Consider the following 15,240-nt stretch of genomic DNA (forward strand, 5'->3'; position numbering starts at 1 on the left):
TCTTTTTATTCGTTCGTTATTTGGACATCATAAAATAATAATAGATATTATATCGTGTATGCGCGCGCACCGCATCCACGCGCAACACTCGTACGGTTTCGTCGGGAGTAACGAAATAATAAAATCGACGGAAGAGGAGAAAACGTTTCCACTTGCCGGCAATCGACAATCTCGTCGACCACCGACGCGAGTGTAGACGCGTAGTGCGTACTCGTGTGTAGGTACTATTGTACTAGTATTTTCGTACTTAATATCATCAGGTATATAATATTATTTCGTTGTCGCGTCCCAACTGTAGTCTGCAGGTACCAAATACCAACTATTATCGATATCGGACCACCATCCGGTATATCCACGGTATGTTCCGGTTAGTAGCTGGTGCGGCGTCGCGCCAACATTCGCGCACCGCCGCCGCCGCCGCAGTCGCACGCGGCTCCGGTTCCACGACCGCGGAGCCGAGAGTGCCCTACAGCCGACTCAGAGTGGGCGTGCCGAAGGAGACTTGGTCAGGGGAGAAGAGGTGAACTATAATACGTTTATTATTTACATACTACGCTGCACGTGCACACTTCCCCGTGCCATCAACCTGCGGACCCCGCAAGGCCGCAACGGTTCAACGACCGTTGTTTGTTATTGTCATGTTTTTAATTAACTTCCAGAGTGGCCCCTGGTGCCGAGTTCTGCGGAGCTCTTGACGAAACTCGGCTGGAACGTAAAAATCGAACGGAATGCGGGTGCCGAATCCAAGTTCAGGGATCGAGATTACGAACTCGCTGGAGCTGATATCGTTTCCAGAGAAAACGCGTTCGATTCGGGTAAGTTGCACTCATAAATCACGTATTCACGTCTTTGAGATATATGATGTGTTTTTTAGAAAAATATTTTTTTAGTATTTATTTAGGTTGGGCTACAAGATACTGAGACACTAATCATTGTTACGTTCATAATATAAAAACTCGTTTTTACTGCTTTAACGAAAATGTAAAATTATTCTTAATATAAAAGTCAATAGACAATCAGTTAAAATGTATTTATATATAATTTTAAAAAATGTCTGAGGGGGGCCTTGCCCTTTCCTCTATAGACGTAAACTAGGGTAAATTCTTGGGGGGGGGGGGAACTGTGGTAAAACTAAAAATATATATAAGGTAAAATGACTATTGTTCACTTAGTTAAATATCTGAGGAGGCAGTTGCCCCCCCCCCCCTAGATTACACCTTTGCGGCCATGATACATTTAAAGATTGCAGGATGGAAGAATATATTTTCTGCATCTTTGCTTATAAAGACTTCAACTGGACCATAAACTTCAAACCCCTTGCCACTGTACTAGTTAAACTTTAATTCTTATAAATTAATATTAAGTAGGTACCAGTCCTTTAAATTAACTTTGAAATTGTTCTATAATTAGAGATCTACTACCATCTCCATATTTACAATTCATCATTATCTATACAATACACATATTTCTACTGAAATTGATTATTTATATATTTTTACGACAACATTTGAAAATGTAATATTATAAACTTTACATTTTGAGCTGATAGTTGGTAAGCAATTAATTAAATGGATTTTAGTTAAACCAAATAATAAAATAGAATTTTGTGTTCTCTGGCTGTAAAAAAAATCGTGTAATTTGCGGGTTTTAGGTACCACCTATTTATTTTTTGTTTTAATCACCATTCACCAGAATTGAGATTGATAATGATAACCTAATCAACATTTAATCGTGATATACTGTTCACTGTTAAATTTTAAATTATATTTTATAATAAAACTACGTTAACGCCGTTTACGCTCTATAGTTATAGTTGGCAGTTTTTAATAGCGATGTCGCAATCACTCCTGCACCTGATTTGACCCTTTCCTTTAAATTTGGAATACAATTTTTGATTAATTCCTTGTTATACCTTGGCACTTGCGGTATTCCCAATTCACATTTATTTAAATTTAGAGGAGATCCTTATTTGGCCCACTCAGATTCCTAGATGACACAGGCGAGGATCCGAGTCGAGCGTGCGCCCCACCAAATCCCTAAAAATAGGTTTGTATTATGTATAATATAATATATTGGGTTTTTCGATTATTTTCGTAGTTCATTACAACTACTAACTAGAACATTATAAAATTACCTACGAAAAATGTGTGACGAGTGTAGTAGTGTGTAAGTTTGTTACTGTGTTATAGCTATATTGCGTTCAGTCATCGATAAACAATTTCCAAAGTTCCTTTACATATTGGTTTTAATTAATCTAATTTGTCGTGAAACATTTCCTGCTCCTAAGATGGCTAGACAAATACGACATGTCCTACTTGTCTTAGTTCCTAAGGCGCGTTGCCAGGATTTTTTTAGGGGGTTGTTCTAATTTTATACTTAAATATAAAATGTGGTGGCCTTACACACTCTCCATTGTAGTTATTAGTCATCTTATTATTAACATCAAATATGAAATAAAACCATGAGACAACATAAAATATTTTTTTGAAATTTGAGGCATATAGTACCTATATGTTTTTATTCAATACGGCTGATGGGAGGTTTTTTAACACCCAAAACACAGGGGGTGTTAAAACAGTGAGGGGCGGGCCCCCCATGACTGTAGGTCCTAGGTGTATACAACATTTATAAATATCATTATATCGAGATTCTCAAGTTGAAGTTTTACAAATCGTCCATATTTTTTCTTTGAATATTAAATTATATAATATTATATAAAATATATAAATAATATCAAAAGGCCACCAAATAACTGATCGTAAACCATGTATGTCTAATGTCTATATACCTATAGATGGCTAGATAATAAAATAATTTTCAAAATTGTAATTAATGAAAAGATCACGGAGGTAAAGAGTTATTTGTTATCTGATATCGTTAATATATTTGGTTCCGACGAAGCCTGATTATACATTATTTTTAATAGGTGTATACATATATTCAGTATTCACCTATTTATTATAAGTACCTATGTTATAAATTATAACTACAAATTACTATCATTTTTGTAAGTAGGTATAGATAATTTATTTGATGATTTAACATTCACACGCTGACCTTAATTAAAAATGTGCTTGATAATAATATATTATTGTATAGGTATTTGATATATTATAATATTATGTAATAAACTTATATATAGGTGGTACCTATAATTTAAATCATTATCATAGGACAAAATTACCAATTAATAATTGGAGTGCATAGTTTTTTGTATAGAACTGTAATAAGTAATATTTATTAGTATAGGTATAAATTATTATTTTGATATAAAAGGGTTTTTTACTGAAAATTCCAAAATTGTTTTGCGTCAACATAATATATATGCTTTATATGTATACAAATATATTATACCCTATTTAGGGTTATGAGGTTTATTTTATATTATTGGTTATATATCTGTATAATATCTGGTTAATGGTTATATACATTGGTTATATCTGTGTTAAAGGCTTAAAGCTATGTACATTTTATATTTAGTAACAATATTCTAAAACAATTGTGCATAAAGTGCATAAATTAAGAAACAATCATTTCTATTATTTTTCTATTAAAGTTTATTTTGAAACAATTAAAACATTGTGGTAGGTGCTATATATATCTATTAAACTTGTTATCTTTACTAACCTATATAATAAAATAGTAATTTTTTTAATGTATCAGTCAGATTTGTTTTAATTAATTCAATTTACTATATACCTACTTGTAATGACTAAATACTTTTTTAAATTTCTTAAGGAGTTCAAGAGTTTTGTTTTATATTATGTATGTGATTAGCGAATACGATATTTACGGAGTTTTAATGGCTTCAATTAATAGTTGTAATTAATTGTAATCGTTCTCATTATAATCAGCACTCAGCAATACGCGTTACAGTACATAATATTTTATGTTGTTATTATTATATTATTATATTTACATTGTTAACATTTAGGTACCTACGCAATATAATTTAATGACGTATTTTGCGTTTATCTATTGCGTATAATATGAATTATTATTATTAATTATCATCTTATTACTTTGGATATACCTAGTCACTCGTTGTGTCACGAAAACAATTAATTTTAGGATTAAAGTTGGCGGATAATACTGCAATAGGCTTCAGTCTTCAATAAAAACTAAAAAGGTTATCTAATTTCACAGTAAATTGCATAAAATATATTATGTAAGTACGTATAATATGTATAAATACCTATTATATATTATTATAACAATGTTTTTAATAACCTATAAGATTTTTTTGACGTTCGTTTTTACCATTAATTATAGCACTTATCGACACAAGTATAAATTATATGTGTGAGTTTTAAATGTTGATATAGGTACAATAGGTAGTAAAGTAGTGGAGATCAGCTCGAGTTCCAAGACTAGTATCTATAATCTAGACAATCTAGGACATGCATGTTAATCTTCAATGTTTCAACTGGACCAAATTTGAATAGTTTACTATAACAATTTATCGAGAAAAAAAATTTTGTACAATTTTTAATGTATTCATTACTTAGAATACCTACTACACAATGCTTATTCAATTACAATTTATTAGAAGATAAGACAGAAAAAAATATAATGTATACCTTTCTCTAACATATCTAGTTGTGACACAATTGTATAATTTTTTTGATAAATTTATTTTTACAGTTATTAACTGGACATTAACATTGGTAGGTATTTACCTAGCTACTAGCTACTGCTACTCGGCCTTAAAAAATGAACCGTGGGCCAAGTGTTTGACACTTTTACATACCTGATATAGTATATTGAATTGTATAGAGACTATATACCTACTATAATTTACTATGTATTTTATATGAGATTGTACAGTTGAACATAATTATGTGTTTGATTGTTTAGAACATAAATTAATTTATTGTATTTATACTTTCTAAATTTTTTATTAATTATCGTGATTAATATTTAATTTGATTTTTAACATAGGTAATATATTTTTTAATTTGCAGATGTTATACTTAAGGTCAGACATCCCATTCCAAACGAGGTGCCTCTGTTTAAAAACGGTTCCACGTTAGTATCATATTTTTATCCAACAAAAAATCATGATTTAATCAAAGAACTGGCAATAAAAAAAATGAATGTTTTTGGTAAGTTATAGGTACCTAAGTACCTTACTACCTTATAATAGTTATTATGATTGTCATGTGCGTAACTTAGGAAATTTATATAGAGGGGAAGGGGGTACAAACTTTTTTTTATGTCAGTAACCTATAAGTATGACCACAGATAAGATTTACTAAATCTGTAGACTGTAGTATAACGTAATATCTGAGCTAAATGTTGAATGTTCTATTATACATTTGCACAAAACTCAATAATGTAATTTGATCGTGTATCTTCTATGAAAACATTCTGCCTACTACTTAGTATTTATAAATAGAACGATTCACCAAGCATGCTCGCTCACATTTTATCATAATTTCGACTTCTGAATTTGAAGTTCTGATTTTGAGAATTTTTAAGTATACCTACCTAGTATTAAGGACTAGGTATATTTTCAAATACTTCGATTTTTATACCATTTAAAATTATATATAATGAGATTGTTTAATACATATTATCTATTATGTACATTTCCCTAATTTCTGTAATCGACTTTAATCGTATCGTTTATCGTTTATCACCACCATTAAATGTTAAGCCTCAGCAACAGGCGTACATTTGTCGTAAATCGAAATCGAGTAAAACTGTAAAACGTAGTCAGTTTAAAAATGTGTTTTTCAAAATTACATTTTTACCCTCCAATCACTAGACCCGGGGGAATAATAAAAAAATTAAAACGATGTATCGGAATAATATGTACTACCAGTTTTGGACTGTATGGACGATGGACCATATAACATTTTGATACTCACTATACTATGGAAATGTTGCATAAATCATAGGAAAATTATGTTAGTGCACAATCTCGAATTAATTCAAACTTTTTAAATAAAATATACCTAATATTATGTACCTACAATAAATAATAAATATAAAATAAATAAAAATGAAATGATATCTGTTCGTTCCCCCATCACTTAAGTACGGCTGGACCGATTTGCCTCGGTTATTTTTTACAACGTTTGTAATAATCCAAATGAGGTTTTAACGGAAAAACAATTGGACGATTTGGGAAAAACTGAAAGTCCTTTTTTCCATTGGTTTTTTTTATATAAATAGACAATAGTTGCCATTGGTTACATATTATAATATAGTAATAGTAGCAACTTAGTAAAAAAAAGTATATATTTTGTATATAAAGGTTGGCACACTTACATAATAATATTATTAATATAATTATAGTCAAGCGGAGTAGTGGGACAAACATTTTGCGGGGTAACTCCGTACCACTCCTCTCCGCCCATCTAAACTTTAAATACTTATTACTCATAAACCAATCGTCCTAAATTCGCTTTTTATGTACCAAAATACTTAGAAAAATATTCTGCTTTGGAATGTGAAATTAAAACTCTATGTTGTCATTCAAAAGAGTAAAAAAATATTTAAAAATATGTTTTTTTAATAAAAAAGTTGTTTTTTAACAAATTGAAACTGTAAAAAAATATTTTCAAAAACATTAATACTTTTTGAAATAAGGAGTGTTTCATGATAAAAGATCACCCTGTACATACCTAATACATTACCTATAATACATTTTTTTACAAATATATTTATTTTTCACTCAACGATTGGGAACTCTTGCTAAATCGAATTTTCAGCTATATAATTGAGTCTACTGTAGTTTGAATTTCGATTTAAATATATTAACATTTTCAAAAAAGTTATCTGCTTAACAATTTATAAAAAAAAAGGTGATTTTCATTTGATAAAAAAAACTAATAAGTATAAGGTAAGGTATACCTAACATTTTTCTATACTTAATCGTTTATAATATTATGCTTACTTTTCTGAATAAAAACCTGAAATGAGTTTTCGATAATATTTTACTAATTAATTACAAAATACTAAGAGGGGAATTTTCCCGGTTTAATATTATAAAGGTCGCCCGCCCCCCCCCCCCCACCCCTCTTATCCATAGCTTACGCTGATGATGATTGTTATGGATTATGCAATATATTTTATAATATTGATGTATTACTTTCCAGCAATGGATTGTATGCCTAGAATATCTAGAGCCCAAGTTTTTGATGTATTAAGTTCTATGTCAAACGTGGCTGGTTACAGAGCTGTCATAGAAGCTGCAAATCACTACCCAAGATTTTTAGCCGGTTAAATTTATATTTGTTCATAAATGTTAATATCCCATAAACCATAAATATGTTGTTTTATAAAATATAATTACATTTTAGGACAAATAACTGCGGCTGGAAAGTCACCGCCAGCTAAAGTATTTGTTATTGGTGGAGGTGTTGCTGGTTTAGCCGCTATCGCTCAGGCTAAGAATATGGGAGCCATTGTGAGAGCATTTGACACACGGTCTGCTGTCAAGGAACAAGTTGAATCTTTAGGAGCACAATTTTTAACTGTTTCTATTAAGGTATATAGTTTATGCATATCTCTGAATAATATCTAATAAGTGTGATTGATACATTTGGTACTGTATTCAATCAAGTCAATTTTTTTTTAGGAAGAAGGTTCAACTTCTGGAGGGTACAGCAAAGAGATGTCCAAAGAATTCATTGAAGAGGAGATGGAGTTGTTTTCTAAGCAACTAAAAGATGTAGACATTGTTATTTCAACTGCATTAATTCCAGGAAAACAGGCACCCAAGTTGATTTTAAAAGTACTTAAGACTTAGTATTATATTGCCATATTTAAATTGGTGTGAAATATTCTAAAATGTAGATGACTTATAGGAACACATTAAAAACATGAAACCTGGAAGTGTCGTGGTTGACCTAGCTGCAGAAGCAGGCGGGAATATTGAAACAACTCGTGTTGGCGAAATTTACACTTATAATGACGTTGTGCACATAGGGCTAACAGACTTACCATCTAAACTTCCATCACAAAGTTCTTCTTTGTACTCAAATAATATATCAAAATTTTTACTAACAATAGGCAGTGATAAACAATTTTGGATAAATTTAGAAGATGAAGTTATAAGGGGAAGTATTATTTTGAAATCAGGAGTGTTATTATGGCCACCACCACCACCTCCACAACTTGAATCACCAAAAGAGAGTAAAATGGTTTCAAAAAAAGTTGAAATTGTACCTGTTGATCATCTCGGCAAACATTTGAAAGATTCATTGGCAGTGACTACAGGCCTTGGTAGTGTATTAGCATTTGGAGCTGTATCTCCTAATCATCATTTCTCTGTTATGGCATCTACATTTTCCTTAGCTAGTATTGCTGGTTATTATACAGTTTGGGGTGAGTGTCAAATTTTTTTAATCTGCTTTTTTGAATGGTTTTTATTATTATAATGAAGTATAAAGAAAAAATGTATTATTAATATTATTCAGATGTAACTCCTGCATTACATTCACCATTAATGTCTGTTACTAATGCCATATCAGGAATAACAGCAGTTGGAGGTTTGTTATTAATGGGTGGATCATATTATCCTACAGACACGGTACAGGTAATAACTATCCTACACATTTGTATTTAAGACTGATTAATAGTAATAATTATTATTTTTAGGGATTAGCTGCATCAGCTGCACTTTTATCGTTTATTAATGTATTTGGTGGATTTGTAGTGACTCAACGTATGTTACAAATGTTCAAAAGGTATATTCATATTTATGATAGTAAAAATCTATGCTTTTAAAATTAAACTTAAGAGGATGTCAGCTCAATATTTGTTTTCTCTCAGACCCTCATGCAACATATATAAAACGCTTTTGTTTTTTTTGTATTTTTGAGTAATCTTGGAGTAAAATTAACTATTACAAAAGTTATAGAGGATAATATTTTTGAGGGTATGATATATATCGTTTTTATATTTTATTGTTATTTGACCTTGTATTCGACTTTAAATAAACAAAAAAATGTTGTTTAAATTGTTTTGAGACAGTATTTTGACAGATTGTTAGATATATAATAACCTTAAAAATATATTCTCTATCGTTTTTGGAATGGGTGATTTTACTCTAAGATTACTAAAAAAAACATAAAAAAATTGATTTTGCAAGAATACATTTTGTGTATGTTGCGGGTGAGCTAAAGAGACAAAAAAAAATAGTGCACTGACATTCTCTTAATAACAAAAAATATGTTATCAATATATTTAGGCCAGGTGACCCACCAGAATACAATGCGTTATATTTGATACCGGCTTCTGTATTCTTTGGTGGTTATACATGGGGCATTATGAATGGTTTACCAGAAATACATAATTTTGCAGCATTGGGATCATCTTTATGTTGTATTGGTGCAATTGCTTCTTTGAGTTCACAAAAAACAGCTCGTTTTGGAAATAATCTAGGAATAGTCAGTATTTTAAAACATTATTATAACAATAATACATCTTAATATGCATTTTTCATTTAAATTCCTTACAGATTGGAGTTAGTGGTGGAATTGCCTCAACACTTGGATATATTGCACCATCCACAGAAGTTTTAACTCAAATGATATTGTGTACTGGTCTTGGAGGTGCAATTGGTTCAATTGTAGCAAAACGAATACAAATTACTGATCTACCTCAACTTGTTGCGGGATTCCATAGGTAACTACTAGGATAAAATAAATTTTTTTTGTGCATAACTTAATATAACTTTTATTTTTAGTCTTGTTGGTTTAGCAGCAGTGTTAACTTGTTTAGCAACATTCATGCACGATTTCCCATTATTTGCAACTGACCCAACCGCAAATGTTATAAAGACATCATTATTCTTAGGTTCGTCAATTGGTGGCATTACATTTAGTGGGTCGTTAATCGCTTATGGAAAACTACAAGGCATTTTGGCTTCAACACCGTTATTGCTTCCGGGAAGACACACAATAAATATGGGCCTTCTTGCCGGAAACTTAGCTTCTATGGCATACTTTTACTATGACCCATCAATGTTTGGAGGATTGGCATCATTATCGTCTGCTACTGCCTTTTCGGCAGCTTTAGGGCTGTCACTAACCTCATCTATTGGAGGTAAATTTTATTTATACTTTTAAGCATTTTTTTTATTGTTGAGATATTGGTCAAAAAATCATAATGGCAATATGGACAATTAAAATATTAACTAAATATTAAAAGATAGTTGTGAACATTAAGATATAACAAAATCAAATAAGATAAGGTATTTGATATTTAAATTCACTGGGTGAAATTAGGATTATAATAACAACAATATGTATAGAAAATAAAATGAATAACAATAACAACTTGAATGTATATATATTGTATAATTTTATGAATAAAAAACTTTTTAGGTGCTGATATGCCAGTTGTGATCACAGTGTTAAATAGTTATTCAGGATGGGCGTTGTGTGCTGAAGGGTTTATGTTGAATAATAACTTGATGACTATTGTAGGGGCTCTGATTGGATCCTCTGGTGCTATCTTGTCTTACATCATGTGTAAGGTTAGGAATAAGTTATTCTACACAGTAGTAGTTTCAAAGCTTAAATCTTACAATTATTGAGTACCTATTTAAAGACTGATTAATATAAAAATATGTTTAATTATTTATTTCAAGGCAATGAATCGCTCACTGACTAGTGTTATACTTGGTGGCTTTGGTAATAAACCTGTTAAGTCCACTACACAAGAAATAATATCTGGAACACACTCAGAAACAAATGTTGATCAGGTAGCTGACCTCTTGATCAATTCACAAAATATTATTATCACGCCAGGTAAGATGAAAAAAATGTTTGATTAATGTTTCATACTTAGCTAATATTATTGTGATGTTTTTCAATTTAGTCCCCAAGTGTTTTGTTGAAATATTCTATGATAATTGATAATAAAATGTATTGTGTGTTATATCTTATATATAAAGAGAAACCACATATTTAATTAGGTAGGTACCTTGTACCTATATCATAAATTATGATTCATAATATTTAAAATACAATAGATAATTAATAGAAATAAAGAAGCTTTTGGTTTTATTATGTTAAGTATTTTTATTTTAAATTTTTAAATTATATTAATTCAAAATGTTGCAAGTTTATTTTGTAAAATTATAAAATCTAACTAGAATCATTTTTAAATCGTTATATTAAGTCCTAAGCTCTTTTGAAATTAATAACATCCATACTACCTAGTAAGTAAAACCTAGTGACTTAACCAATGTAGGTACAACAAAAGTATACTTTTAATTAATTCAAAGAAATTTCTTTTTTATACATTAATAAAATTATAATCCTATGTTTCACAGGTTATGGGTTATGTGTTGCTAAAGCACAATATCCATTGGCTGAAATGGTTTCAATTTTAAAGAAAAGTGGAAAAACTGTCCGTTTTGGCATTCACCCTGTAGCAGGTATTTTGTTTGTTTGGCTTTATTAGATGACTGTTGTTACTCCTCATAAAAATAGTGATACTTATTATTGAATGTATTTTTTCTTAGGTCGCATGCCAGGTCAGTTAAATGTTTTGTTGGCAGAGGCTGGAATTCCCTATGAAGATATGTTAGAAATGGACGAAATTAATGATGATTTTAATAAAACTGATTTAGTGTTAGTGGTTGGTGCTAATGATATAGTTAATTCTGGTGCTGAAGATGATCCAAATTCTGTAATTGCTGGAATGCCAGTGTTAAAAGTTTGGAATGCAAATCAGGTGAAATTTGGAGATAATAAAAAATGTACAAGTTTTTAGTAGGTACTCAAGTCTAATTTTTTCCTAATTTAGGTCATTGTAATGAAGCGATCCTTGGGTTTTGGATATGCAGCTGTTGAAAATCCTATATTTTACAAGCCAAATACCAATATGTTATTAGGAGATGCTAAAACAACATGTGAACAGCTTTTGGCTAAAATTAAAGATAATCAATAAACAAATTAGTGAGTTTTTCATAATAATTGTATTCATATTGTTAATTTTTCATGCTTATATAATATTTTTTATATTGACATTTTTGTATTATTTATCAAAAAATTATTTTAAAACTGTTGATTACTATAATTTATTTTTATTTTATAATTATTTTAGTTATTATTGAAACAATAAGTAAGGAATGTAAATAATATTTTTTTATTGTATTATTTATATTTTAATTAAATTGTATATTTGTGTTTTTTTTTTTTTTTAACTTGCCAGTGGTGGAAAAGGTAATTTTAGTTTCGTAAATTGCCCTTTCCCCCCCCCCCTTGAGTGACTTCTGGATCCATTGCTGATTATAAATTATCGATAGGCCTAAAATCGAAATATCTCTGAGGTCCCAAAGTAACACCTAACACTTAACGAGCCCAGAAGAAAACATTATTACTTAGTATCATATTGTATTAAATGAAAAGTGTTCAGAAATTATATATTGTATAATATTGTATGCTGAACTGTTGAAATGTTCCCATAAGCAGGGATGAGCAGTATCCAAGATACGTATCTTAGATACATTTTACTGTATTTTGTATCTTTTGAAATTAAATAATTGTATCTAGTATCTTGTATCGAAATACATTTTTTTGAGGTGTATCATATATCTTTTGTTTTGTGTAACGATTCTAGATACTAGGTACAAATGAAGATTCGTTAACTTTTTTTTTAAATAAATAATAAACTGAAAAATAATAATTAATAACTATTCCATAATCATTAAACATTTTTAAATATACAATCTGTTAACTGGGTGACGTAGGAGCATAAATAGGTACCTTTACAACGCCCAAAAGCGCAATGTATAAAATACGCGAGACCGAACAGTGCAAAGACCGTCTTCATTTCACCATGACAAGTTTATTTATTATAATATCGTATATTATTATAATTTAAATTCGAAATTATAAACTATTTTGGTTATATATAAATTTCTATGAACAAACTGTTCCTGAACACGGAACTCTGATATAAAAAGTTTCATTATAATTACATCTATGGATTCATCATATTGACGTAATAATGTAATACAATATCCATCATTTATATTCTACGATGGAAATCGGCAGTCGTCGCAGAAGACACGATCGATTGAGAGTTCTAAAATTTCAATAAGCAGACACGAATAAAAACATACTGGGTTTCCGTATGGTTTTGTTTTTCATAATCTCAATATTTTCAGTTCTGTATCTGCAGGAGCGTTTCCACACCGGTGTCACAACTCGCAGTGCACACACGTCACGAAACGTGGGAGTTTGTGTTAAAAATTACATTATAATATATACGGCTTAACGAACGTCTATGTTGATGGCCTATTATTTATTTTGTTCACTAAAATTATTAGAATTGTTAATCGTCGCCGACGAATGTCGACAATTGACGATTGCCATTGATGATATAAAATATATTATTTATTATGATAAATCCATAGAACTCATATTATGCGTAGTACCTATTATACGGTCTATCGATAAATCGTATGTTCTTTTACGGACATTTTTGTGATCTGCAATGTACCTATTCTGGTTTTCTATTTCAGTCGCATGCCAAATTTAACCATACAAAATGGTCAGCAACTTTATAGACATTCTAATACATTCTTCCACCAGTGCCGCTAGGGCCTCTAGATATACAGTGTTTGAGAAGTTATATTTTTTTGGTACCTAATTAAACTACAATATAAATTATTATAAGTTACCTATCGTCCCTGGTCGTAGAATAATTACAATTAATAGGTATATCGTATATACTACATTCCTATAATAGGTACTTGAATAAATAGACATACGTTTCACAAATATCTGATTATGTTTTTATTTGTATTTAGTCGTGGTTAGATATTCTCGTATTTGAATGTGTAAATAATATCCGATATATGTATCTATCATAAGTCTGTACTCCGTTCACCAAGAAAATATGAATATTTCGTGCATTCGAATGGATTTAAGAAATGTGGACTTGGGTGATTGCGGCGGGTTATAGTCATGCTAACTTGCAATGAGCTAAAGTGTAGTCATGGACAATATATGTATAACACTTCAGTAATGCACCTATTTTGAATACACAATTCGCCGGGCAACACATTTTGTTTGTATCACCCGGAGTTTCTCGGCGGATAGTTATGACCATGACAATTTTTGTTTGCTATCATTTTTAAGTTCATTATTTAAATATCTGCAGTTTTTTAGTATTAACTGTTATCTTTAACCATGTTATATCTGATCATGACATCCTATAATTTAAATTCCGCAATTAAAATCCGAGTATTATGTAAGTTATCTTGACAAAAAAAAAATTATAATCATATAAGTAATATCAAAAATTAAATAGGCACCTAAATAGTTTTTTCCTATCTGAATTAAAAACATTTTAATTGCAATCATTTTCAAAATGTAATTTAATCATAATTTGCATAAAAATATACCGCTGCTGCACTATATATATATAAATAAAACATAATATTGTGCACGGTGCTTAGACGATTTATCATAAAATATAGTGATAAATATTAAATGTTGTTTGTTACTATTATTACGGTCATAATATTGTACACTCCATTTAGCAAATGTTTGATTTCGTGAGTTAATATTTGACATCGATGGCGTACCTATAGTCTGTCCAGCCAGATATCACGCCGCGCACCGACCAAAATGGTCCCCCCTCGCAACACTCTGCCATAGGTGACCGGTTTCGATAGCAGTGAGACGCGGGGGGATGCGCAGAATCGGCGCGTTCTCTCGCTGGACAGAGTATATAGATACGCGTTTAGTCCTTGTTTCCGTTTAACCTAATAATATATTCCTATAGCCGTATAATAATTAATAATGTTATCATATTATTACGGTCAAATAGCCAACCTACGCTCTACGACTATGTATTGATATTCTTGAAATTTTATATAGGTACCTAACTAATTATAAAATTCGTTCAAAACAATTCCGCCAGATCGAGTACCTAGTCGATACGAACAACTCTTTTAATGCGTGAACGAAGACTAACTACTCACATTACAGTGATTACACATATTAGTATATTACACTCGTGCATATAAAATATAATAAAATATATAATACATATTATAGTATAACCATTAACCGTAGAACAAGCACCTATTATGCACTGCTTACATAATAGCTTTTAAGAAAGTATCGATTTATTTCATCGGCACAATTCACTATTATAATATTACTGTTATTATTATTATAAGCAATAAGGTAAATGTCGACGAAAAAAATTCTGGCACTACTTCGCATGTATTTACATTGACACAGTATGTAGATAACGCCC

General features: G+C 30.4%; 1 protein-coding gene across 1 annotated transcript; it reads left to right on the forward strand.

Moving 5' to 3' along the window:
• Positions 1-657: 657 nt before the first annotated feature.
• On the forward strand, positions 658-12,144 carry LOC132945062 (NAD(P) transhydrogenase, mitochondrial-like). Its single transcript, XM_061014683.1, has 16 exons — positions 658-815; positions 4,965-5,105; positions 7,107-7,229; positions 7,311-7,498; positions 7,589-7,744; positions 7,818-8,337; positions 8,430-8,548; positions 8,611-8,699; positions 9,203-9,401; positions 9,473-9,639; positions 9,701-10,059; positions 10,341-10,492; positions 10,607-10,766; positions 11,294-11,398; positions 11,486-11,697; positions 11,770-12,144. The coding sequence occupies exons 2-16, from the start codon at positions 5,093-5,095 to the stop codon at positions 11,911-11,913; spliced, it is 2,706 nt and encodes a 901-aa protein (XP_060870666.1). The 5' UTR covers positions 658-815; positions 4,965-5,092; the 3' UTR covers positions 11,914-12,144.
• The last annotated feature ends 3,096 nt before the right edge of the window (positions 12,145-15,240 follow it).

This window comes from Metopolophium dirhodum, chromosome 5, assembly GCF_019925205.1.
Source record: "Metopolophium dirhodum isolate CAU chromosome 5, ASM1992520v1, whole genome shotgun sequence".
NCBI lineage: Eukaryota > Metazoa > Arthropoda > Insecta > Hemiptera > Aphididae > Metopolophium > Metopolophium dirhodum.

Coding starts and splice junctions, on each gene's coding strand:
- LOC132945062 (XM_061014683.1), top strand. Junction 7,499..7,588: donor TTTTAACTGTTTCTATTAAG/GTATATAGTTTA, acceptor ATTTTTTTTTAG/GAAGAAGGTTCAACTTCTGG. Junction 10,493..10,606: donor TGTCTTACATCATGTGTAAG/GTTAGGAATAAG, acceptor ATTTATTTCAAG/GCAATGAATCGCTCACTGAC.